The sequence below is a fragment of the Archocentrus centrarchus genome, chromosome 2 (genome assembly GCF_007364275.1).
Source record: "Archocentrus centrarchus isolate MPI-CPG fArcCen1 chromosome 2, fArcCen1, whole genome shotgun sequence".
Lineage (NCBI taxonomy): Eukaryota > Metazoa > Chordata > Actinopteri > Cichliformes > Cichlidae > Archocentrus > Archocentrus centrarchus.
Genome location: NC_044347.1, coordinates 24,953,335 through 24,977,546, shown reverse-complemented (window position 1 = coordinate 24,977,546; position 24,212 = coordinate 24,953,335). Strand labels below are relative to the sequence as shown.

At 41.6% G+C, this 24,212-nt stretch overlaps 2 protein-coding genes across 3 annotated transcripts in view; one reads left to right on the top strand and one right to left on the bottom strand.

The window, feature by feature from the left end:
- LOC115790678 (gamma-aminobutyric acid receptor subunit alpha-5-like) overlaps positions 1-17,605 on the bottom strand; it is a 34,938-nt gene extending 17,333 nt beyond the window's left edge. Inside the window, exons 1-6 of the mRNA XM_030744562.1 lie at positions 17,535-17,605; positions 16,871-16,952; positions 15,791-15,921; positions 14,341-14,408; positions 11,721-11,941; positions 5,854-5,936 (exon numbers count right to left, since the gene is read on the bottom strand). Coding sequence (XP_030600422.1) covers positions 5,854-5,936; positions 11,721-11,941; positions 14,341-14,408; positions 15,791-15,921; positions 16,871-16,952; positions 17,535-17,559 — 610 coding nt within the window. The 5' untranslated portion in view covers positions 17,560-17,605. The remainder of the gene's footprint in view (positions 1-5,853; positions 5,937-11,720; positions 11,942-14,340; positions 14,409-15,790; positions 15,922-16,870; positions 16,953-17,534) is intronic.
- The window catches only part of LOC115790667 (gamma-aminobutyric acid receptor subunit beta-3-like), a 93,185-nt gene that overhangs the window by 9,987 nt on the left and 58,986 nt on the right, over positions 1-24,212 (top strand). For both annotated transcript variants that reach the window (XM_030744550.1, XM_030744542.1), the window contains exons 2-4: positions 21,390-21,437; positions 22,758-22,849; positions 22,979-23,046. In XM_030744550.1, coding sequence (XP_030600410.1) covers positions 21,390-21,437; positions 22,758-22,849; positions 22,979-23,046 — 208 coding nt within the window. The remainder of the gene's footprint in view (positions 1-21,389; positions 21,438-22,757; positions 22,850-22,978; positions 23,047-24,212) is intronic.

Below are 24,212 nucleotides of genomic sequence, written 5' to 3'. Positions count from 1 at the left end.
AGTAACTGCCTGTCTCCTGGAATCTCCTCCAGGCTCTTGAGACTGTGCTGGGAGACACAGCAAACCTTCTGGCAATGATACGTATTGATGTGCCATCCTGGAGGAAATGGACTACCTGTGCAACCTCTGTAGGGTCCAGGTATCAAATCATTCTACCAGTAGTGACACTGACACTAGTCAAATGCAAAAACTAGTAAAAAAAAAAAAAAAACAGTTAGGAAAGATGGGGAGGGAAAAAATTTAACTGACCAGATTAATATTTCAGAAGTTTAATTGACTTGATGCTATACGTTCATTAAAAAGTGTTCCTTTAATTTTTGGGAGCCGTGATGTTGCTCAGTAGACAGCAACTTGTGTGATGCCTCGTTTATCTTTGCTGCAGAAAAATAGACTGTGATTAATTAGGTCCTGACTGATCCTCTTTCCCGTGTCGAACACAATTGATTGAATAATGAATCAAGTCGCCGCTGTTGTGCCCCATGCGTAAATACACTTTGGCGACACACCTTTGAATTCAGTGATCTGCGAAGCACATAAACTGTACTTTCGATTCTTATGTAGAACAAGAAAGTATTATTTCACAAGAAATGTAGAACAAGCCATTGGAATTATAGGTGTTTGAATAAATGACAAGTAATATAATTTTAATGGACCAGTCAAGAGTCAGGGACAAATTCAGGAACTTTGGCTAAATCTTCAACAGACAGTCGTTAAAGAGTAAATGTCTTCATCTCAAAGGCTCGTTGGTGTTAAATTCTGATTGGTGGGATTACAGAAACAATTCAGAGATTCATTTCTTAGAATATAAAGAGGCTCAAAGAAGGAGAACAATCATAAAATGATTCACTGCCATTCAGCGGGATCACTGTGGGTTGAAGGGAACACAGGCTAAGTCGTTAGACTGTGCCTGATTGTTTTCCCACCGCTCAGGGGCTCGAGTTTCGTGCACCTCGCATCATCATCTGCATTTTTATGCCCCGTTTCATGGAACAAGCAATTTCTAAACACCCGCCTATCCATAAACACCAGCTTTGCAAAGTTCCAAATGACCGGCCCTTTTTTCTACCACAGAGCGGTCAATTATGGTAATCACACGGCAATTTTGCAGAAAGTAGTTTTCTTTGGCAACTGCTCTTGTGTTTCTGTTTGTCCTTGCTATAGATGCTATGTGATTGTCAGAACTGTCAGTTCATCACAGATGGATTTTTATAGATCTATTGTCTGTTGTGCTTCTGCAGATTTGTTTAAGCTGTTTTGAAATCTCAGTCCCGGCCAACATAACTTAACTGAAGTTGTACATATAAAAGAATCCTACATACAGTTTGACCAGGTCCATGGGTATTACTCACGTCAGTGTATATTTGAAAGCTGTAGGGCAAATTAGTAGGTCAGAGTAAGGGATTAGTTACCCTTTACCCCGGGTGACTTGTGTATAGCAGACCTTCATACTTTAATTGCAGAATAAATACTACCCTGTCACCAAGGGGGAGGATATAGGGACCTGCTATAAGATCTTCATGAATATGACCCAGGGTTGTGCTTGTCATGTATTAATGAAATGGCAAAATACTGATTGATATTTTTGCTGTTGGGCCTGCCTTACAAAGCAGTTTAAGGTTGGGATTAATCTGTTGAAATATAGAATTTTTATGACAACAGAGGGGAAACCTTTAGGTTACTGAGGTACCTGCTGTCCACCTACCGCCCTGTTACAGATAAAACCAGATAGCAAGATCACCAGATCAAGTGAAAGCTAGTTTGTGAGCCTGCCATGGTGACGGCCTTAACTAAAGCTTCTGTAATCTGTAAGTGAAAACCATCCATGAACCAACGTTCTCTTGGTTTGTTAACTCATTAAAAGGAACGCGATAGTAAAAGCGGGATGTTGCTCCTGGTGAACATTTACTCAGTTTGCTGGACTCCAACAAAGCTTCTATCAGATACAGCAGAAAAGTTCATCTTCTTGCTTGATCTAAGAGCAAGCGTCATGCTGTAGTAAAGATAGTGGAGGTCCAGTAGGTGGTCATTTCAAACAAAGAGGATGAAGATCTCAGAGGAAATGATAAAAGACCTCTTACACACTCAAGCACCTTTCATTGCACCGCTGTTGCTATAATACACTGACACCTTTGACCTGCAGGGCGGTGCAGGGGGGCAGTTAGGTTCGATTTTGCCATGGGAAAGCCCAGCAGCTTCTGTAATTGGATTGCAGTCCAATGTGCTTCTTTTACATGGTGAATGTGGGCGGGCTACATCCCACTGAAATCTGGGGATAAGAGTCTCATCCTTTTAGTGCAACAGGCTCCTTAGGTGTGGCATTTGGCCAGCTCTGTCTTTAAATACCCACAGGGCCACTCAAGTTTCTATATATGTCCTCGCTGGGAGGGCACACAGACAAGGCGTCAAGTTAAGAGGGCACTGGGGACAACCCTCCCAGTCATTAACCTAATTAAGCGTAGGAGGGCTTTGGTAATCTCTTCTCTTCAGAAGATTTTAATAGTTGATGCAGAACAAAGATTAAAGTCCGCACACCTAAGGAGCTCCTGGAAAAATTTTTATTTACCTCAAACAGGAGAGTTACCTTTAGGGCAAACTGCCCTTCCTCAGACTTCACATAGTCACATGTTGCAAAGACATTCAATTTATATGCCCAGCCACTGATAATTAGGTCATGTGATCAAAGATACTTCCTGTTAACAGGAAAGAGCATGAGAGTACCAATAACAAATGAAATGCATATAAGATAATAGGTGGTTTTTCAAGGCAATTAAAAAAAATCAGCCATAGCAGTAATATATACTACCATTAAAAATACATGTGAAATTGCAAGTAAATGAGGCAATGTGTAAAATAATAACAATAATAATAATTACAAAAATACAAAGATGGAATGAGCAAGTATAAATACATACGAAACAACAGGATAATATAGTAATGTATAAGTGAACAGAGGAAATATAGGATAAAATAATATAAAATCAAATAGGAGTGGCAATGAATGAGCGACAAGTGAATGTAAGAATAGTCGCAAAAACTATAAAAAAGGTCTCAAATCAAACTGTTCATTGAGTCCAAGAGGGGCAAATGTGCCTAAAGTCTAAATCCAACAGGCCTCTGGTTTTAATAATAAGGTGTTTACATCACCACCACAACGATGAGGTTGAATGGTTTCAATGCCTAGATACTGTAGAGCAGAAACATTACGCGAAGCTTGTGTGAAATGAATAGCAACCGAACTTTTGGTATCGTGATTACGAATGTTAGAACGGTGTTCAGAGATTCTAACTTTTAAAGGTCTGGTGGTTTTACCTATATATGCTAAGCCACATGGGCATTTATGCATATAGATAACATTACTGGTCTGACAAGTGATAATACCTTTAACATCAAACAGTTTGCCTGACCGAGGATGGTTAAATGTCTTGGTTTTGTGAGTAAAGTTGCACTGTGTACAGCGTCCACAACGATAGTTGCCTGATGAAATAGAATTTAAGAAGTGAGCAGGTTTTGGAGTCGGAAGAGAGGCTCTCACTAAGGAGTTGCTAAGTTTAGGTGGTCTTTTATACACTATACGAGGTGGTATATTGAAACATTTAAGGGTCGGATCTGAACTGATTATATGCCAATGCTTATTTACGATGTATGATGCAGTTAATATTAGAATCAAACTTTTTAGCTTTCATATAGTTTAAACAGTCAGTTTGAGAAAGCTTAGAGAAATGGTGACGAGCTGTTGTGACCCAATCTAGCTCGTAGTCGCGTTCAGTAAAGCGTTTCTCTAAAGCTGTCGACTGAATTATAAAATCTTCATTGGAACTGCAGATATTCTGTTGAATTGAGATATAGGTAAACTCCTTTTAAGGGCGGGGGGATGGAAGGATTTGCCATGAAGAATGGTGTTCCTATCTGTACTTTTGCAGAAGAGATAGTTGATAGATAGTTGATACAGAGCCACAAATATTGATTGAGAAAGATAAACATAAAGTTTAGATACGTCTTTGGTCTTCAGCAGCCATGTTAGCAGACTTTAAGGATATGGTGCTGAGAGTCTTTTCACTGACTTTGATGTTTCTTGATTGTCTGTTGTTACAGTAGGTTAATGTTGTAGCAAATTGCTAAGCAACTGTAGAACGTTAGTATTTAGCTTAATATATCTAAATACTAAGTAAATACAGTGTGCTGTGCAAAAGTCTTGAGCCACCACTCATTTCCTTATACACTATACTGCCAAAACTATTCACTCACCCATCCAAATCCTTGAATTCAGGTGTTCCAATGACTTCCATGGCTACAGGTATATAAAACCAGGCACCTAGGCATGCAGACTGCTTGTACAAACATTTGTGAAAGAATGGGTCGCTCATGAAATGTACCCGCAGTGTTAGTGGTATTCTAACGAAGTGGAAGCGATTGGGAACAACAGAAACTCAGCCACAAAGTTTTAGGCCACGTAAAATTACAGAGTGGGGTCAGCGGATGCTGAGGCGCATAGTGCACAGAGATCACCAACTTTCTGCAGAGTCAGTCGCTACAGACCTCCAAACTTCATGTGGCCTTCAGATTATCTCGAGCGTAGAGAGCTTCTTGGAATGGGTTTCCATGGCAGAGCAGCTGCATCCAAGCCTTACATCACCAAGCACAAAGCAAAATATTGGATGCAGTGGTTTAAAGCACGCTGCCACTGGACTCTAGAGCAGTGGACATGTGTTCTCTAGAGTGATGAATCACACTTCTCCATCTGGCAATCTGATGGATGAGTCTGGGTTTGGTGGTTGCCATGGGAACAGTACTTTTTGTGCATTGCGTAGTGTAAAGTTTGGTGGAGGGGGGATTATGTGTGGGGTTGTTTTTCAGGAGTTGGGCTCAGCCCCTTAGCTCTCTTAATGCTTCAGCATATCAAAACATCTTGGACAACTTCATGCTCCCAACTTTGAGGGAACAGTTTAGGGATGGCCCCTTCCTGTTCCAACATGACTGCACACCAGTGCACAAAGCAGGTCCATAAAGACATGAATGAGCGAGTTTGGTGTGGAAGAACTTGACTGGTCTGCACAGAGTCCTGACCTCAGCCTGACAGAACACCTTTGGGATGAATTGGAGCAAAGACTTTAGCTGTTAGTGTACGATTATAGCTAAATACTAAACAAATGCAGCAGTTTTGCATTTACTTTAATATTGTTTTTGTGGGGTGGCTGTAGCTCAGTAGGTAGAGCAGGTCACTTACTGATCGGAAGGTCAGTGGTTCGAATCCTGGCTACTCCGGGCTACATGCCAATGTATCCTTGGGCAAGATACTTAACCCCAAGTTGCTCTCCGACCGTTCTGTCGGAGTATGAATGTGAGTGAATGTTAGTTAATTAAAAGCACTTAGCTTCATAAAAATGGAAGTGCTTGTATGAATGGGAGTGCATGGGTGAATGCAAACAGGTTGTATAAGCGCTTTGAGTGCTCATACTGAGTAGAAAAGCGCTATATAAGAACTAGTCCATTTACCAATATTGCAGTGAAAAACTAAACAAGTTTAGAATTTGACATTGCACCATACTTGTCACTTTTGGCTGCAAAGGCTTGTGTTCAACAAAAGTCAAAGAGTCCTGCTTCAAGAAATGAAAATGACGATTTTAGCAAGCAGGGAGCCAGCTCAGCAATCTTGATAATCTCGATAATGACTGCGTTAATTACCCCCAAAATAAATCTTTTTGTTTTTTAAATTGAGATTAAACTTTTGTATAGCATACTGCATTGGACTGAAAATCTCCACTGTGTATCACAGAAGCTGGAATTAGTGGTCAGGAAAATAAATGTAAGAATCGACATTCACAGCAGGCTTTTTTTTTTTTTTTTTTTACTCACAGCTGCCAAATTTGAGTGGGCAGGCATGTGCATCCATGGGGAAATCCTCGAGCTGCATGGGACACTCTGCTGATATGGTCAATCTATGACAAAACACATATAATACAGCATGTCATTTATCATGGAATACAAGGGGTGCTTCACATCCTTTACTGGGCTGTCTGTTAGAAAGGAACCAAACTGAAAAGATACATTATTTGAAATTTATTTTTAAAAACAGTGTCATCAGTAGCTGAAACTGGCAGGAAGTGAATCACACCTCTCATTACAGTGAAATGTTGGTGTACAGTAAGTGTACTTTGATGCATGACATTTGCAAGTGCAGCGATTCTCGCTTAGTTTTCAAGTGACAACACTGCCACCTGGTGGTCAGAGTGTTTAGTTGTCTCTACACAAAAAACTGAGGACACCTCACTGTTTCTTTTTTCCTTTTCTTTTCCTGAACTGACCTTAAAACAAACTGATTTTTCTTGAGAAATTAAAGAATGAACATCATTTTTGATTTGCTAGCCATTTTTTTTAACTACTCGTATTTACCTTTTTTTTAAATCCTCCAAGAACATACACACAGTTTTTTTTTTAATTTTTAAATCTCTTTTTCTATTAGTTATGCACAGTCATTAGTTATCTCTTCAGCTGCTGTGATGACACCTCTCAGTGTCCTGAAAGAGCAGCCAGATTAAATAAATCAGGCATACAAATCAACCACACGCAAAACAATTTTTTTTTTTCTAGTTATCCGTCCCAGATTAAATCAAATCCCTCTGGGTAGTTCCGCTCGCATCATGATAAATAAGAACACAGCGCTGGGATGATGTGACTACAAAGAAGCTAATGGGCTGGATGAAGGATAAATTAAGTGCACACAAACACACATTTAGACTAAATGATTTGTTTGACTTGTTTTCTGCTTTAACCGCTCATGCATACTTCGACATTAGTCACAGAATAGCAGCAATATTTCCTCTTAACTGAACATATTATAATCTTTCTGACAACTGTGTCAGAAAAATCCACATGGGACGTGTTTTTTTATGCTCCAATACCTCCTGTGTGTACAGTATGTGGCTACTGCGGGAGGTTTCCCAATTATATCATTGAGGTGAACGAAGCATAACAAAGTGGGACAGGAGGCCACTGCTGGGCCCTGCAAGGGCGACTGTTTCGAGGGCTCGCTTTGCTTTCCACATCGGTGCAGTATTATCCGACTGTGTCGAAACAGCTCAAGGGCTTTCTGTGCAGAAGAGGAACGAGCGTCTTTGGGATAAATAAATGAGAACATGGCTGTCGGCTATTATACCATGTTCTAATTATTCATGTAGCCCCATTAGCAGGGACGGCTGTAAAGAGAGCAGAAGCCTAACTCAGGGCCTTTAAAGTCAAAATCTAAGTATCTCATTGCAGGTCTAATTTAAATAGCAGATTAGATTTGTTCCCGTGTGCCCAAAGGCAGTATGGGCTGAGCTTAAAGGCGCAGAAACAGACCAACATACGGCCTTTCACACCGATGGGAAATCTAAAGTTTCCAATACCTGACCTTGCAGAAAAAGTTGAGAACTTGGACAATAGAGCCAAAGAGAAAGGGCTGAGCGTCGAGTGCAGGAGCTTTATGCTGTATTAACCACTGTATTAACCACCATGTTGCACCATCTGTCTTTTTACGCTAACAGACACAGTTTGAAACTATTCTGTATTACATAAACTCTCAGAAAATTAAGTATCTTGTGCCTTTAGGAGGGGATTTGGCAGGTGGAGAAACTCTAAGAACCTGCTGCCTCTTCAGAAACCTCTCCAGCTGCTGTCAGATGTTTATCGATCAGGGTCGGTGTTTACATGTGGAAATGGCCACAGCTTGCTGTTGGGGCTGTATCCTCTAAGGTTGCAGTATGAGCGCTGTGTGTACACAAAACACGATGTCAGCGGGCTATCTCCAAAAGTCACCAAAATCACCGGAAAAAGTCACTAAATTTGTCACGTTTTGGGGAAAAAAAACTCTCAAGGAGGGTCTGAAAAGTTGCTAAATCTAGCAAAAATGTCGCTAAGTTGGCAACACTAAGCTCCTGGGAATTTATGTTTAATAGGAAGCTCGAAATTGTCATTTGAGCTCCCCTTTGCTTTTCTTCCCCCTCGCTTTCATGCCAGTCACCATTTTGCTTTCTGTAGCCACGTGAAATCAAGCGTGAACAGTGAGATCACACCTGCACATTGTGAGGGTCCTGGCTGTCCAGGTGATAGATTGTAAATTGCAGTGTACTATAGCAACAGAAAACAAATCAGTCTGGTATCAGCGATGGAGTGGAGTGCACAGGGTACATGCCCGCTTGCTAATTACAGTGATAGGGAAGAGTTCCGATAGCAAACCGGTGAAATTCTCAGCCCGGCACAAAACTACCTCAGCATGGCGCAGCACCAGGCGATCAACCGCTGGCTAGAACCCTGGTACTGCCAACGTACCCTTTACAGGGGGTAATTATTTGTACCCTAGTGTTCAGTATCTAACATCTAATATCTAACCAGTCTTGAAACATCTGGTGACAATTTTATACCTTAAAGTAAAAATGCAAATATGGAGCTTTAAAAAGGTGAGGGTTAGGCTCAATTATGCCTATGTGTATGGAATTTCCACCTATTCTCCCCTTTCTGGAATTAAAGTCTTGCGACAGAAGAACTGTGAGACCAAACTCCGGGTATGAGAGTGTATTTGAAAGGTAACAGCTTCTAGTTTTTGAAACTATGCTTGTTCAAGAGCATGTAACCTTAACCTGAGCCCTATGGGGTTTAGCAGCATATAGATGATAAAATCTAGAAGAAATGGTATGAATATGTACATTTTACAGCTTGGGACCACATATTTACCTTGCTGGTCATCAAAAAAATACACATAGATACGTTGAGGTCTGCTTATTAGCCCCTTGGTTAAGGGTCATATGGACTGTACCAGTGGGACAGCTCTATTTCTGAGCGTGTGCACTCAGTTTCATAGGATTTAGGTTATATAATCAATGTAAGGTGTTAAAAATAACAAAAGAAGAACAGGAGTGTTAAAATGTAAAATGAAACAGTTAGATAAGGAACTGTCATTACAATTCATATTACATATTAGTGAGTGTGGAGCTATGTTCAAATGATTAGACAGAGTCTAAGAGAGGCAATACCAGCACATCAGCACAAATGATAATGCCAACTGAGCTGTACCTAATGATAATGGCGTGTAATGCACTCACTGTATGAGTAATATAAAGCTTCCAAACAGCTTAGTAGCAGCGTATCTGGTGTCTGGCTATAACGGCTGTGATCAGGCCGGTATGCATTAAGCGTGCGGTGTGCTGAGAGAAGTGGCATTTTAAGAATCTTCCATGGAGACAAATGCACAGAAATTTCCTCTGCAAACCACACCACTTCTCTACTAATGGGTTTCAAATGAGGTGGTGCCGCAATTGCATTCAGAGGAAATAAAACCTACGTGCTGAAGGCAAAACGTGAGGCATGCGTAACGTCTCGTAATGTGCAGTCACTGTGAATGACAGCATGTCTGCACCTCTGTTTACCGAGCGCATTAATCTGCTGTATACACGGAGAGTGGCATGTTTAACACACCGAGAGCGCACAGAGATGTGAATAACTCCATATTGATGTCATTCAAGACATCTAAAGAATGTGATTGTGATGTTTACTGTGTGTGTGTGAAAGAACTGGGGTTTTTTTTTGCTGTCGTGCAGTTTATCGCCTATTAATGCAGTCACTTTTTAATGACAAAACAGTAGCTTTGCATGATTCACAGTCATAAATTATGTCATCAATCACTCCATTGTCCTCTGTCTAGAAAAAAAAACATTTTAGCTTTCACCCCTCTCACTTTAAGCTAACTTTCTTCTGATTGGCTGACCCTGACAAACAAAATACTGAACAGCAGGTGGGTGGGGCTTCTTTTAATGACATCAGAAAGAGCCAAGGACGGAAAAACAAAAAAAACTGTTGGAAATTCAATTGTTTTATCACCATGGTACTCACTGACTTTGTGTCACTCAAAGGGGACCTAATCTGCTCATTTCCATCTCCATGTTTTTTGGTCTTGGACTCTACTAGAGTAGCTTTGCATGATTCACAGTTCGAAATAATCCTTATTTATCTTATAATTGTCCTTGGCACAGGCCATGATTTCAAAAGCAGAAATAATGCCTGAAACTGAGTGTTTAGAGCATCTGAAGCTTGAGCTACTTGCACAGATGCTGCTGAGCATGTTTAGTATGAGGGATTTTCACGATTTTGTAATATTCCAACAGGGATTAAACTCTACGACAATTCACTGGTATCTGTGAATATTTCCCGACTTAAAAATATATACATTTCCCTAATTAGCAAGCAGCGCTCAGCAGCATGTAATGCAAAAACAGCCATGAGAAAGTGATGGTAATTCACCTACTGTAGGAGCTTTTCACCAACCACCATTAAATAACAAGAAAAGGACACATTAAAGCTGCTGGAGGCCAGACCAATACATTTAGATGAGTACAGCCATCAAATAACTCCAGTAAAGTTAGTATTTCAGAAGTCTACCACTATGCAACATGCAACATCTACTGTTAGCTGTAGTGTAGTGTAGTGTGTGTGTGTGTGTGTGTGTGTGTGTTGCTCTGCTGGTAATGATAACCACAGTACTGTTACAATCACACAGTTAGAAGCAAATGTGCTGCTGTTTATTTGTGGTGGAGGATTTTAGATTCAACAGCACACATGCATGTTTGCATTTAAATAATTGTAGGTTTGCATAAATTTCCATCACTTTACACACATAGAAATGACATCGTCACACAATCCCTAACTCAGGTCAAAGGTTGGCATCATGTTCGAGCAGACAACCCCCGCTTCACACCCTCAGTGTGTTCATTCGTGTGTGTTACATGTGGCAAAGACGTTCCTATGAATGTGTCCTCTTATTTGGAAATGTATATACGTCACAGGGGGGTTGCACATGGATTATCTGTCCTCTGCGCTGCATTATTCTCCCTGCAGGTGTCACTGCTATCAGATGAAGCGCTCTCATCTGTGATGGAGTCTCTCTTAAGACCTGCAGCTATAGTAACTTCTGAGGATGAGCACGGAATTATTCTAACATCCTGGTCCAAAGGTCACTCTGTGACCTGCTTACAGCAGAGAAACACATTCTTTCCTACTTTTTTTAAAGCTTGTACTGTATTTGTGTTGACGTCTATCTGCTGGTGGTTTAGTGTATAGTGATCACGCTCTGGATATCTCTGTTGGCCTATTTATTGCTCCCTTTCTGTCTCCAATTTACCACTAAATCACTGCCAAAAACTAGTTCACAGTGAGGCCGCCCTTCATAATGAATGATCTCCCTGAGACAGTTTACTCTGATTGGTCTGTGACAAAGTCTGTCACCATTAGCCAAAAGAAGAAAGCTGAAGGAAGAAAAGTGGTTAAAGGAACTTGCTGCTTATCTGAATAATTTCTGTTCTATTCTAATTTCAATACCTCTGATTGTCCACCGGGTGTCAGTATTCTCCTGCAGGCTGAGTTATATCGATACAGTCATTCGAAATATGATGTATGTCGTTTCTTTACGTTCAAAGCTTTACTGTGTAATACTGGCCTTGCTGCTGTTTTCTGATCTATCTTTCAATAAATGCTGCAGGACAGAAAAACGGGAGGTGTCCTCAGTTCCCTTCAGAATCCCGAGACTCAGAGAAACGCTTCACCTTGAGCATTTGTACTTCTGCGTGGTGCCTCTGAATGCAACACGTGCTGCCAGCCTTGGACGCCAAAGAGGTTTTTAAATGAGTTCTGCTGTGCAGCAGAGTTCTTAGTCATAGTTCGTTATACAGAAGCCAACTGCGAATCCATCCTACCTCATGGTGTAAAGCAAGGTGCCGTCATCCTTCAGCCTCAGCAGCTTGTTGGGCGTCGTCATGTTGTGAGCGATGGATTTTTTGCCATTAAGAAAGAAAGTATCCGGGGTCCAGATGTTGCTGGCCAGCAGGTTGTTCAACGGCAGCATCTCCATGGGCCCTTTGAAGCACAGACGCTCGTCCTTCCAGCTCTGACGGAAGAACACGTCTATGGTGTATTCCTAAGGCGAGCAGCAAAGGGGGGGAGAGAGATCCTGGTTGGGTTTTAAGCAGGAAAGCAGCAAATGAAACATGTAGAAAATGGAAAATCAGCTTTTATTAACCTAATATCACCCACCAGCTACTTAATGATGTCACCCACCCCTGAGGGCATAGTCATCATCGCCAATGACCCCAACCCTAGCTTGGAACCCTAACTCTCCTTTTTCGAGAAAAATATAACTAGTTTTTAATGCATGTCTCTAAGAATGGATACATTTTTTTTTTTGTCTCCTGAGTGCAAAAACTGTGCGGAACAATAAAAACATTTTACAAACTATGGTTTGGTTCTCACAGGATTAACAGTTGCAGTTTACATTATTAAAGGTAAAAATCTGTGAGGCTTTAGCGGTGATCCGTGCTGTCAGTAATTACTCGCTGCTCGTCTGTGTACCAGTGTGTCTACTCTGTGATTACTTTATCACTGAGGATGCTAAAGGCAGCAGATCTTCCTCTGGCCGTGTGTTCTAAGAGGCGGTTGTCTATTTCACTCAAGCTTCCTAACACCACTTCCCATTCTTAACCCAAAATGGGGTCTGTATTTTAGAAGGCATCGCAGTTTCGAACTCGCTGCACTGTAACAGCATCGTTTAGGTGATGAGGTGGTGAAATCCTCAGTGGAGGAGCTCTAATTGTTGTCTGTTCGTATTGAGAATGCACTGAAAATGACTGAAGGGAAAACAGATCCTCCTTTATGCGCTCGTAAATCGACTAAGATTTTACAGTTATAGTGATTAAACATGGCGGCATCTAAATCCATCATAAATTTCCTCGTGTGTGAAATATCAACTCGCTCCGAGCTTCGAAAAACAAATGAGCGAGAAACAAAGACGACACACCAGCCCACAGAATAATGATGCTGTTAGCAGCAGCCTCACATTTAAGCTTTTATGGACTTTAGAAACATGCGAGTCTCCTGCCACGATTGATGAATCAATCACGCTCCTCTGACAGTCGCTTTTTCGAGTTGATTATAGCAAAGCAGCAAGTTTGATCACTGCCGTGTCCAAGTGTGCCGGGGACGTGGCGGGGTGGGGCCGTGATGGAAGACTTAATGCATTTTGGCATCCAGGTAGAACCTTATAGTTCATAGGATTAATGAAGAGATGAACCATTTGGAACAAGTTGATACAGATCTACGGAGGGACAAGAGTGCCAAAATTAAATGAATAAATACATCATTTAAAGAATGAATTACACGTGTCATAATGAATTAAAATTGGAAATAAATGCACAATTAATTGATTAAATGTATCATTAATTAATTAAAATATCAGTTGGCTGTAGCTCAGTAGGTAGAGCAGGTCACCTACTGATCGGAAGGTCAGCGGTTCGAATCCGGGCTACATGCCAATGTATCCTTGGGCAAGATACTTAACCCCAAGTTGCTCTCCGACCGTTCTGTCGGAGTATGAATGCGTGTGAATGTTAGGTAATTAAAAAGCACTTAGCTTCGTAAAAATGGAAGTGCTTGTATGAATGGGAGTGCATGGGTGAATGCAAACAGGTTGTATAAGTGCTTTGAGTGCTCATACTGAGTAGAAAAGCGCTATATAAGAACTAGTTCATTTCATTAAAAACATATTTAATTATTTAACAATTTAATTAATTATTTCATGGTTCCAAAATAAATTAAACTGTGACTGCAGCTCATCGACAGACCCTAACATCTGATTGGTTAAACTTCGCAGCAAGTCACGACAGACCCATCTCAGATAATGGATTGATGCAGTAAACCTGGAGCAGCCAGGTATCCCAGAATGCACTTCACGTGAAATCACAAGCAGCAGATGTCAGGGTCTGTTGATGAGCCGCAGTAACAGTTTAAATCATTTCATGATGCACTGCAGCACAAGAACAATGGAATAATTAAACAAATTTTTAAATAATCAAATATGTTTTTGAAATGAAATGAATTTATATTTTAATTCATTAATGATACATTTCATTCATTATTTATGTGTTCAATTAATTATTTATTTATTTCCCATTTTAATGAATTAATGATGCATTTAATTAATGATTTAGTGACACCTTTAAGTCATTTCATTTTGGCACTCTTGGTGCTCCATACACGGCAGCCATGCTGCATTAAAAGTTTAAGTCGTCCACATTTATTTTGCCTCATTTGCAAGTAGCCAAAAGGAGCCAATCTTCAAAGACACAACTAGGACATGAGCGTACTTCCAGAGAACAGCGGGAGCTGGAGAGTGGTGCTAGTCTCATAAAATGTAAATATATGTTTCCATCTAAAAATACCGATGGTAGTCTGGATGGGCTTTGGAGACGCGTGTATGTGTGTTTGTCCCGCTAAGCGGATCTCTCTCTGTGTACCTGTAGTGTTTGCTGTGGATGAACTCACCATCTCTGTGTCAGACACGGGGCCGAAGCTGGTGACAAAAATGTTTGTCTTGATCTCTGTGACATTCTCTGTTGAGAGGGGACAATTGAAAAAAGGGTTTGGGGGTTAAAGAGAGGAAGAAGAGAGGAATGAACAATGAATTAGGAAGGACGTCACAGTTAATGAGTTGTTCATCATTATTTTCTTAATTACTTCCTGATCCAGGACTTTATGGTATTTGTTATGTCCTCAAATGGGACAGGAAGTATATTTAGGTAAATGTGAAAAAATCCTGAGAATTCGTCACATTTTTCCAGTAGTTACTGTGTAACTACAATAGCAAATTAGCCATTAGTCAATATGATGATCTTTTTCTGCTTGTTTCTAATACTTTTATTTTTTCTTTACCCTCTTTGTGTCAGGGAAGCAAAAAAAATCTTGTCACATTATTTGCCAATAGGCTGAGATCTGTCATTATCAGACGATACATTGGCTGATAACAGTGAATATATTGGTTAACAGATGTTTAGTGTGGAGATTAGTTTCACTATCAACCCATTAATATGGACTATTTGATAACTGGCATACAATACATGTAGATGCGCTGATCGTGAACATAATTTTCTATGGATACACAAATTGCTAGTTTCACATCTTAAAGACATGACATTCTGAAGTAAATAATGTTTGGGTTTAACTTTAATGTATGCAAATGGTTAGGATCAATAAAATCAATGAGCATGAGCATCACCATTTGAAGCTGGGATTGGTCATTCTGTGACGGGCAGCATTTTGAATGAAAGCCTGAATATATATTTATAGGCCCTCTTGCCAAAGGTAGCAACCGTAACCAGGATGCGAGAGAGAACAGGCTTTTGCTATGACACATCAGGCACGTGGCACGATAGAGAGCCCTTCTTTCCTTCTAGCATGGAACAAGTAGTGTATATACGTGACCAGCAAACAGCACGCAGACCGGCGTCGAGAGTTTTCAGAAATTCAGTGGGAAACTACACGGCCACAGAAAGGGAGAATGAAAAGCTTTCATTTGAAACATCTCCATATTTGAAAGGCAATTTGCTGCCTCTCAAGGTTATCTCCTGTTGCCAGGGTGAGAAGCGTGAATAAAACTCCTCAGCACACAGCATCCAGGCCGTGCCGAAGATGGCTTGATTGATTTGCTTGAAAAGAGACGGCCGCGTGCATTCATGGAAACAAAGCGTCTGACAGCTGCACGGGTGCACCTTCACCTCAGCTGACACGGGAGCAAATTCCACATCTGCTTGCACAGTTTCCACCCCGTGTACCTGCCAGTCTCCCAGCATTTCCCCATGACTCAGAGCATGAATTCACAGCAGGAAACCAGGCTTCCCTTGGCAAAGTTAGGGTTAGCCTGGTTAGCATGCTGGGAGATCCAAATGTTGCCTTGTGATATAAAGATTACTAAATTACAAAATAGTTGCGAGCAAACCTCCGAGCCCTGGCCGGAGCCTGTTGTCGTAACCATCCAGGAGCCCGTCCAGGATTCTGGTGAAGACTGTGCTGTTGTCATTGCCGTTGGCGCCCACCTCCTTTTCAGCTTCTGAGGATGACTGGCAGAGACTGGGAGAGGAAGGAAGCAAAAGGAAACAGACCTCAGAAACACAACACGGTTGTTGTGATTAATTAGCTTGCTGCATTAACGACAGGCTTGTTGCGATTAATTATTGAACACAAGCGCTGCCTCACATCTACCAGTAGAGGTAATTAAGGCTTTGACATGTGATCCAAATACAAACAAATGAGTCCCTCCTTTAAATACAGCAGGAGGCGAGGTGGCGTGTTAGCGAGGACGATCCTTTTACAAGAAGAGTAAGCAGGGGGAGAAGGAAACACACAAAGGTTGTAAACTAGATTTGATCCACTCAGATGAGAGTGGGCTGCTGACAGCTCTGCCAGAGATCTTGCTTTGCTTTTGTGAGTGGCGAACAGCTACTTAAGCAGTGTTGTAGCTCGGATAGGAGATCAATCAAAGGGAGGAAGGGCAGAGCTGGCAGCAAGATGTAAAAATTCCAAGTTTCTTTGACTCGCTTGCAAATGGAGATATAAAAATCTGTGACAGTGCTTCTGACTGCAAAGGAAAATTGATCTGAGCCTTTAAAGGTACTTATTGTGTTTAAACAAAAAAGTTTAAGACCTTCCAAAATTAACAAACCACCAAGAGGATGTCAAGAACCAACTGCCATAACTTTATGTTAAATATGTATTGTGTTCAAGAGATAACAAGTGAAGAGAACTAAGGCAGAGTTGTACATGCATGTAATACCAATATGTACCACAGGATGGTGTAGTGAGTTACTTGAACCTGTTTTTCATTAAGTAAATCATTAAAAGTGGATTCTTATTTACAAATGGCAAATCCGAGAACATCTCAGCATGCTCGCTGGTGTTGGACAATTACAAAAAGTGCCTTTAATCTTATAAATCCATTAACGTTTAGATAAAATAATACTACAAATTGCAAACCCGCGTTGCTTTTTGGAGCTGTTAAACTTTTTGAAAATCTCTTTACCTGTTTTGGCATCTGCTGAGAAGCAGGAGGGAGAAGAGGAGCCTCGCCATGACTGGAAACCGGCTCACTTTATTGTTGAGAGCTACAACACACACACACACACACACACACACACACACACACACACACACACACACACACACACACACACACACACACACACACACACACACACACACACAGACAGAAAGAGACAAAGAAAAGAGCAGAAATGCATCACAGACTCCCAGTGAGGCACACATGGGAAAACTCTTCACCTCACTGCATACAGAGGTGGACCATCACAGGAGACACTAAATGAAGCAGCGGGACAGTCTGTGCTTCAGCGAGGTTGCAATCTGCAACTCTTCAACCCCCCCCCCCCCCAAAAAAAAAAAAAATCCCAAAGAAAACACAGTCAAAGAAAGAAAGAAAACCCAGCTCGGGATATTCAAAAGCACCACAGAGGCTTGTAAAGATGCATGTTTCCTGCAGCATCAGTCCCATTGTGTGAAGCTTCCACTGCGTTTCAATCCACCGTATTACAATACACAGGCCACCCCCATCCTCCCTTCTCCTTTCCTCTCCTCCACCTTTCCCCACTCTCTCCATCACCAAAAACGTGAAACTCACTCTTATTTGTCTAATCAGAAAAATCCAAAAGACAGAAAAAAGGAGGGCTAACCTGCATGCAGAGCCATGACCACCATGGATTAGTTCTTTTTTTTTTTTTTTCCCTTTCTTTCCAAACAGCGACTGGAGGGTTGGGGTCTCCGTCTGCGAAACTGGACGATCGCGGGTCCAATCACCAAATTCCCGTGCTTGTCGGCTTGTCTCCCCCCCTCCTTCTTCCCTTTAGCTTCTTTCTGCTCTCTCTCTCTCTCTCTCTCTCTCTGTCCCCCACCCCCCCACACCTCAATCAGCGGTTCCCCATCAGCAGCTGTTGTAGTAGTCTGTCTGCTCTGCTCCTCCTATAAGCTTGACCGCCTCGCTTTTTCTTTAGTGCCTGCTGCACCGCGTTTCCCGCATCGCCTCCAGAGGTGTTGCAGCAGCAGCGGCAGCAACAACAGCATCGGGTTGCCTCCTCAGTGTTGTCCGACAGCCTCGGAGGAGACGGGATTCGCTCCACGTTTTTCCCCCCCGTCCCCTTTCCTGTACCGCCTACTGCCGGTGCGAGAGAATGAGGTGCCGCAACAGAGGCTAATAATTACCAAATAGGTGCTCCCCATTGGTGGGCTGGGAGGAGGATGCGCAGCGGCACTGGAAAAAAATCCGGGTTTTAAACCCCTCTGATGAATTCAATATTATACCTTAGTGAGGATATTAAAGGAGAACATGGGGCAACTCAGACTGCTTCCACAGACTTTTACACCTGCCTGTTAGCACTGAAATCACATATTTCAACTACTTAAGTCGTTTAACCATGAATTTATGAGTCACTTGAAGCTTTTATCTATTAGACTATATATATGTACATGCACTGCTCAAAAAATTAAGGAACACTTTGAAATCGCATCAGATCTCAATGGGGAAAACAATCATACTGATATCTATATGGATATTGACTGGGTAATGTGTTAGAAATGAAAGGAGCCACATCATTTGATGGAAGTAAAAATTATAAACCTACAGAGGCTGAATTCAAAGACACCCTGAAAATCGAAGTGATAAAATGATGCAGCAGGATAGAACATTTAGCTGAAATTTCATTGCAGCAGCTCAAAATGGTATTCAGTAGTTTGTATGGCCCCCATGTGTTTGTATGCATGCCTGACAATGTTAGGCCATGCTCATAATGAGATGACAGATGGTGTCCTGGGGGATCTCCTCCCAGATCTGGACCAGGGCATCCCTGCAGTAGGGTCTTTACGTATTGTAGGGTTTTTATCTAACAATATAAAGTGCCTTGAGGCGACTGTTTGTTGTGATTTGGCGCTAGATAAATAAAATTGAATTGAATTGAAATTGCATTGAGCTCCTGGACAGTCTGAGATGCAACCTGGTGATGTCGGATGGACTGAAATATAATGTCCCAGAGGTGCTCTATTGGATTTAGGTCAGGTGAGCGTGGGGGCCAGTAGATCATGTCAAATCGTTCATCGTCCAGGCACTGCCTGCATACTCTCACCACATGAGGCCGGGCATTGTTGTGCACCAGGAGGAACCCAGGACCCACTGCAGCAGCACAGGGTCTGAAAATGGGACAGAAAATGTAAGTGTCCTCCACCTGTAAGACCATTCCTGTTTTGGGGGTTGTCTCATTGTTGCCCCTCTAGTGCACCTGTTGTTAATTTCATTAACACCAAAGCAGCTGAAACTGATAAACAACCACCTCTGCTATTTAACTGACCAGATCAATATCCCAGGGAATTAATTGATTTTTAATTCTGATTTAAAAGTGTTCCTTTAATTTTTTTGAGCAGTGTATGAACTTCTAGTTTAGTAGCTTAGTTTGAGCTTTTTTTTTTGTTTTTGCTATTTTAAAAGTGCCTCATTTCAACCATGTAGTCATTGTTTCTGTCTGCTTCAGCTACCGTATGTAGCTGGATAAACTGTGGATTCATCTACTAGGCATTAGCAAAGAGTTGGCCCTTGTAGTGTATTGTATGCATTTTAGACTGCCATTTGACCTGTTGGCCTATTTGTGTTATGCTAGCTAAGTACTTATTAATTAGACTTTGTGACTGAAACAGTTGTTATGTATAGTTATTGTGATGATTATTGTTAAAGAGTGTGAGTGTGAAAGGTTGTTTGTCTCTCTGTGTTGGACCTGTGACAGGCTGGCAACCTGTTCAGGGTGTACCCTGCCTCTCGCCCTATGACAGCTGGGATAAGCTCCAGCCCCCCCGCGACCCTGAGCAGGATGGATGGATGGATATTGTTAAAGAAAGTTATTAGCCAGTTGTTATGAGTTTGGGGGGAAAGGCCCACTGACAGTACAACAAAATCAGGTTTTTAAGCAGCAATACAGCTGTGGCTTCATCCACAAGTCAGACTTTTAATAAGCTTACTGAACCCCCAAACCTTCTGTTATTACTCTCAAAAAAAAAAAAAGTGAGCTACTCTTTCACTGACACTACCAACATTATTACAAAATCAGATTTCTGCATCTGAATATAAACTAATTAGTTTGGTTTGGTCTATTGCATATGTCCTTTTTTTGCCAGTAGCTTTAACTCTAGCCAAATTATCCATTACTTTTAGCAGACACATTCTGAGAGAGATGTGGCATCAAAGAATCCTGATTATAATCTGTGAGTGACTTCTGCAACACCAAAGAAGGTGGTAAAAATCAAACTTCCCAGCCGGAAAGCTTTTTACACCCTTGATCTGTCAACCAACTTTTCAAGCCTATTTATTTTTTATTATTTTTAATCATCAGATTTGATTGATGATTCAAGATGGCTGCCAAGTGCTTCACTGAGAAGTTTTAACAAACCACTGTTCACCCATTGGACGTCTGAAAAGGTGTTACTCATAGTTATTCTCACTTTGCCACTTAACCTTAAGCTGACAGTTTTGAGCACTGAGCATGTTTGCATTAGCTTGCTTTATCTTACAAGTCATACAGTCTTTGCCTGTAAACTTTTGCTTTATTTTTGTGCTACTGCACTGTATTTACAACAAGGAAAAAAGCAAGTTTCCCCCTGTGGGAAACAATAATATGTGAGACCACACTAAAAAACTGAGTGGGCAGGTGTGTGTATATATATATATATATATATATATATATATATATATATATATATATATATATATATATATATATATATATATATATATATATATTTGAACCGAGAGCAAATCACTGTGGGAGAGAAACTGCATTCGTTTCGCTTGTTTGACCCTGTAAAATAAAGGCTCCCAAGAAACATCTCAGAGCAGTTATGATCCTGACGGTTGCCATAAGAGGGTAGCCGAGTTCCACGTTTCGTAGACGGTAATTAGTTGGTAAATTTAACCTTCCTCCACTTTCTTGAATCCGTCTGGAGGTGCAGTCTGCGGACGGGAGCTGCAGCCGAAATATGTAGGGAAACGCCAGCGCGCGCCCGTCGGGAGCGTGATTTCAGCACTGCGCCTGGTGCGGACAGCTCCTGCACTGGGATGACCGTGTGGACGAGTGTGAATGAAAGAGGGGGGAAAAGATCCCCCTCTGTGTATGTGGTCGGAAGATGAGGGTTGGGGGAGGTGGTGTGCTGGAAGTTTTTCTTTTCTTTTCTTTCTTTCTTTTTTTGAATAGAGGAAATCGACTGCTTTCAATATTTTGCCCTGCAGGCATCCCACTGTTTCACACTCCTGCGTTCCTGCAGGCTACAAGCCCGGGTAGACTAAGAAGCTACACAGTCACCCAACACAACAGAGCGGCTCAAAAATACACAAAGCCACCTTTGACAATAATAAAAAATAAACTTATAGCCTACATTTAAAGTCAGGGAAACAGGAAGCTGGAAACGGGAAGAAAGAAGTTAATACTGTGTTTTCATTGGCTTAAGGTTATTTTATAATTAATGATGTCATCTCCTTTTTTAATTTCTTTCAGGAATGCTGTAGACGGAAACAAGAAGCTGATCGCCATCTACGACACCCGGTACGAAATGTCACAGCACAGCACGCGCATTCCTCAACGTGCCTCTTCCACTGGGTGTTGTGCAAGCGCGTGCGCGTGCACGCCACTCTAATTAGCCCATCCACGGATATTTGACCCGGACTTTTCATGCTAAATAATTTATGGTGTAGTTCACACGTTTTAAATCAGACAAAAAGGGGCTATTGTCAACAAATAATAGGCCAATAAATCATAAGCTTCGATTAATAGGTTGATAAATGCAGTCTGTCCCCACTCCATATTGTTCGGTCCCGCCATTTTTACAGGAAACCCAAGGGAAGGGGATTGGTGAAGATGGTGAGGGGTGCACTGTAAAAAAAAGAAGAAGACAGTTTTAGTAAGGGAGTTTGGCTTAGAGTTTCATAAGTATGTGTCTGTGTTTGTGAGAGTACGGGAAGGGGCAGGGCAACTACTTAATTCATGTTATTTAACTAAATTAAAAGAAAAATAAAGCACAATCCTTAAAGCGACACTATTTTTCAAAACATTAAAGGTGTATTTGAATAATTTCACCAGCTCCATTACTTTGAGTCAGTGTGGCTGCCATGGTTACAGGGCATACGCATTAAATTAAATTAAATTAAATTATAATTTGCTGAATTGTCCCCCAGTTTGAATTGTTCCCCTTCCCCTAATGTAAAATGAAAATCTTGAATTTGTAGATTATACTTCAGCTGCTGGTGGGTATTTTTTACAGTGCATTAAGTGTTGGGGCTTCGTTTCTGATGTGAACAAGCCGAGTGCCTTCACCGCGGCCGCCACCAGCAGCAGCATCACCCCCCCTGTATGTTCTCTCCTCATCAATATGCGCCTCATCTCCTGAATGTAAGAGCCTCTCGCACAGTCAGAGACGGCAAAAAGGGGAAGCGGAGCCAATATTTGCGACAGGGAGGCGATGTCAGCCCATATTTCACATCTGACTCTGTCCACAGTGAGCTGCTGACTTTTCCGCGCCTCAGTCTACTTTCTCATTTTTTGGGGGGCAATCAATGGATTTACTCTGGATTTGAAGAGTGTCCGTCTCGGCTGTTGATTGCAGGGGGGGAGCTCTCCGCTGTTGCTGCGCTTGTGCTTTATAATTTAAAAAAAAAAAAAGGAAAGGGGGGATGTTTGCGCTGCACAAGGTTCGTCAATTTCGCGTCTTGTCCGCACTGATTATCGGTTCGATTGTGTGTTGCGCAAAAAGGTGAGTGATTTATTTATTTATTTATTTTTGTGAGAAGTCAAGGTTATTGCCCGGTCTGATTGATGCGGGGAGTCAAGGTGATGTTTTCTTTTTCTGTTCTTCTGCTGTCATTTCAGCGTCAATGAACCGGGCAACATGTCTTTTGTGAAGGAGACGGTGGATAAACTACTTAAAGGATACGACATCCGACTGAGGCCGGACTTTGGAGGTATGCGCCGCATTTATCCCCCAGCACCCCCATTAATCCCCAGCTTTATTTTTGGCGCCATTTAGAGTGGAGCGGTCAGATGTAGAGGTGGAGGTCTGTATGCATAATCAGCTGTTTAATCTCTTCCAGGGCCCCCTGTTGCGGTTGGCATGAGCATAGACGTGGCCAGCATAGACATGGTGTCAGAAGTCAACATGGTGAGTGGATTATTCACACCATTCAAACCCTTAATCCACAGCAGTCCCGCCTCCACCTCAGTGCCAGGGGCATACACAGAAGGGGGCATGGGTTGGTACCTGTTACCCCCCCCCCCCCAAAAAAAAGAAAGAAATGTATATATATATATTGGCCCCCCAGTTTTAATGCACCTTAAGTATTTCTCTCAAGCTGCTTTCTGCTTCTACTCCACTCTACTCCACTATATTGTGGATGCAAACATTGTACTTTTTACTCTATATCATTTATTTTACAGCTTTAGTTACTTATTATTTTGCTGATTTAGCACTCTGTAATACAGCCCACAACTTATGGTGTTCTTTCCCAATATTTTCCACGTATTCTTCTGAATTTATGCCATGATTTTTGATACCTACTAATACTGGTTGGTGCCGTACAGTAAAGCAAGGGCGTAACAACTGAAGGTTTTAAAGGAAAGATGAACCAAATTATACCACAGAAACTTCTTAAGTAACAAGTACGTCTGGGGTATTTTTTTTTTTAATGACTATCTTTGGGGTATTTTAAAGGAAATGACAAACAATTAATACTAATTTGTAACTACCATGTGTGAAACTGAGGCAAAGATACTGTACAGCCCTAACAGTACTATGTAAATATAACGTAAGAAGTGGAAAGATTGTTTGTTCTTTCATCTAAAATACCCCAACAGTAAACAAAGATGGTTAATTTTAGGAAATTGCATCATAAGACGTGGGCTGTACTATGAAGTGCTACCTATAAATGATGGTGTATTATTATAGATAAAGCTCCTCAACAGTTACAATACAAAACAGCTCTCTGGCTTGTGCAGTGCCACTTTTTATGTAATACACTCTGCACAATGGCACAGGGCTGCACATGAGCCTACACCTGTGTTTCTGATCAAATATTCTTACTTCCTGTGAGCCCCCCCCCCCCCCCCCCCCCCCCCCACATGCCATGCCATTTGATAAAAATCCTGGAAACACCCCTGCGCTGTGCTGATACATTTACTTGCCATACTAGAAAGCCCCCCACCCCCACCCCCCATCTCTAAAGCCATTATGCGCTGGTCAGATGGATGGGTTGGGTTTCCTGTAAGCACTGAAACAGCTTTATCTCACACACTGCCAGCACCCCACATACACAGAAGCCTGGGTGTGAA